The sequence below is a fragment of the Eimeria tenella genome, genomic scaffold (genome assembly GCF_000499545.2).
Source record: "Eimeria tenella Houghton genomic scaffold, Eth_scaff1397, whole genome shotgun sequence".
NCBI classification, from domain to species: domain Eukaryota; phylum Apicomplexa; class Conoidasida; order Eucoccidiorida; family Eimeriidae; genus Eimeria; species Eimeria tenella.
In genome coordinates this window covers 1-2,552 of record NW_013543862.1, presented here as the reverse complement: position 1 = coordinate 2,552, position 2,552 = coordinate 1, and the positions used below count along the sequence as shown (strand labels likewise).

The 2,552-nt window shown below is 41.6% G+C and overlaps 1 protein-coding gene across 1 annotated transcript; it reads right to left on the bottom strand.

Moving 5' to 3' along the window:
• Positions 1-221: 221 nt before the first annotated feature.
• Positions 222-2,519, bottom strand: ETH_00001250 (DNA gyrase subunit B, chloroplastic/mitochondrial, related; the record flags this gene model as incomplete). The annotated part of the gene is made up of 5 exons (XM_013379082.1): positions 222-766; positions 1,004-1,074; positions 1,124-1,587; positions 2,094-2,170; positions 2,402-2,519. Coding segments are annotated over 5 exons (1,275 nt in total), but the record flags the coding sequence as incomplete, so codon positions are not given.
• Positions 2,520-2,552: the final 33 nt, after the last annotated feature.

Here is a 2,552-nt window from a genome sequence, read left to right as displayed (position 1 = left end):
GCTGGCTAGCTAGCCAGCCAGCTAGCCAGCCAGCTAGCCAGCCAGCTAGCCGGCTAGCTAGCCAGCCAGCTAGCCACCTAGCCAGCCAGCTATCCAGCCAGCTACCTAGCCACCTAGCTAGCCGGCTAGCTAGCTAGCCAGCTAGCCAGCCAGCTAGCCAGCTAGCCAGCCAGCTAGCCAGCTAGCCAGCCAGCTAGCTACCCAGCTAGCTAGCTAGCTAGCTAGCTAGCTGAGCCTACCCGTTGGAGGTCGTTGACTCGGACTAGTTTGATTTTTCTTGTTTTTGGATTCATGGCTGTTTCCCAAAGTTGCTGCGGCTGCATTTCCCCGAGGCCTTTGAAGCGCTGCAGCAGCAGCAGCCCCCTGCTTGCTGCTGCTGCTGCTGCTGCTGCAGGCTCCCCCGCCGCCGCTGCCGCCAGCTCTTGCTGCTGCTGCTGCTGCTGCTGCTGCTGCTTTCCTTTCTTGCTGAGGTGCTGCTGCTGCACCAAAGCAGCAAGAGCCTTCGCCTCTGCGTCGCTCCATATATACGTCTCTGTCACTAACCTGCTGCTGCTGCTGCTGCTGCTGCTGGCGCTTCGGCTTTGCTGCTGCTGCTGCTGCTGCTGCTGCTGCAGCTGCTGCTGCAGCAGCAGCAGCGGCAGCGGGGGATGGCGCGCCTTGTAAAGAGGAGGAAGTGCAACAAAAAGTCTTTTGGAATTAAAAAGAAAAAAATAAAATCGAAAAAAAAAAGACAGCAATAAACTGCGGATGTGGGCGCCGTCGACGTCTGCGTCGGTCAAGAGGATAATTCTTTTGTACCTGAAACCATTTTGATTTATTTAATCAATTACATTAGTTAAATTAATTAAATTAATTGAATTGATTTAATTTAATTCACTTCATTTGGTTTGTTTGTTTTGCTTGCGTTGTTTGCTTCGTTGAAGTCGTGCGGCTTGTTTCGTTCGAAGCTCCGCCACACTGTCCGCGCAAAACCCTAAATTAGGGTTTAGGGTTTAGGGTTTACCTGAGGCCTGAAGGGTTGTGGGGCTCCTTGCGGCCTTCTTGTGGAGGAACTCCCAGTGCCGATACCAAAGACTGCAGCAGCAGCAACAGCAGCAGCAACTGCAGCTGCTTCAAGACTTACGATCTCGCTGTTGCTGCTGCTGCTATGGCTAGTGCTGCTGGTGCTGCTGGCGCTGCTGCTGCTGCTGCTGCTGCTGCTGTAACAACTGCACTTGCTGCAACAGCTGCTGCTAATGTTTCTAGTTCAGCAACGACTCCCGCAACTGCTGCTGCTGCTCCTATAACACCTGCTGCTGCTGCTGCTACCGCTGCTGCTACAGCAACAACTGCTGCAGCTGCTGCTACAGCAACAACTGCTGTAGCTGCTGCTACAGTAGCAACTGCTGCGGCTACGGCAACAACTGCAGCAGCTGCTGCAGCAATAGCTGCTGCTACAGCAGCAACAACTACTGCTGCTGCTGCTGCTGCTGGTTGCCTCACTTTGATTTCTTGGTTGTTGAATATTTTGAATTTATTTTTTTCTTTTTGAGCATTTAAAATTTTCCCTCGGAGAGAAAGAATTGCCTGCAGATGCCGGTCTCTAGCCTAAACAAATAATAAATAAATAAATAAATAATAAATAAATAAATAAATAAATAAATAATAAATAAATAAATAAATAAGTATATAAATATATATATAAATAAATAAATAGTAAATAATAAATAAATGCTAATTAATTGTAATAAACTTGAAATGGAACAATACAAATAAAGAATCAAATAAAAAGAAATTTAAATAAACAAAAAATAAAAAAGGAAAATAAAAGAAATTAAAAGAAATTAAAAAGAAAAAAAGAAAAAACAAAAACAAACAAAACACAAAAAGAAACAAACAATGCACTTAGAGAATCAAAAAAAGGCAAAAAAAGGTCCGAAAAAATTCAAAAAAAAACCGAAAAAAGGCAAAAAAGAGGCTAATAAAATGCAAATAAATAAAGAGACAAACAAAAGAAGAAACAAAAAGAATTAAAAAGGATCTAAAAAGATCAAAAAATGATTGAAAAGCGATTAAAAAAAGATTAAAAAAAAAAAAATAAAAAGAAAATGGACTTGTTTGGCGCTGCCCGCAGCCGATTCGCCTTCGACGATAAAAAGCTCTTCGCCTCTTTGGCTGTCGACGAGTTTGCCTGAAATAAAAATAAAATAAATAAATAAATAAAATAAATAATAAATAAATAAATAAATGAATAAATAAATGAATAAATAAATAAATAAATAATAATAATAATAAATAAATAAATAAATAAATAAATAAATAATAAATAATAAATAAATAAATAAATGAATAAATAAATAAATAAATAAATAAATAAATAAATAAATAAATAAATAAATAAATAATAAAAAGAATTAAATACCTGGCAACAGCGACGCCTGGAGAGCGCGTTGCTTCGATCGCTGCAGCTCTTTTGCTGCTCGTGCTGCTGCTGCTGCTGCCGCTGCTGCTGCTGCGCGCTGCAGCAGCAGCTGCAGCTCCTTCGGGTGAGACGAAAAGAACTCAAAAACAGC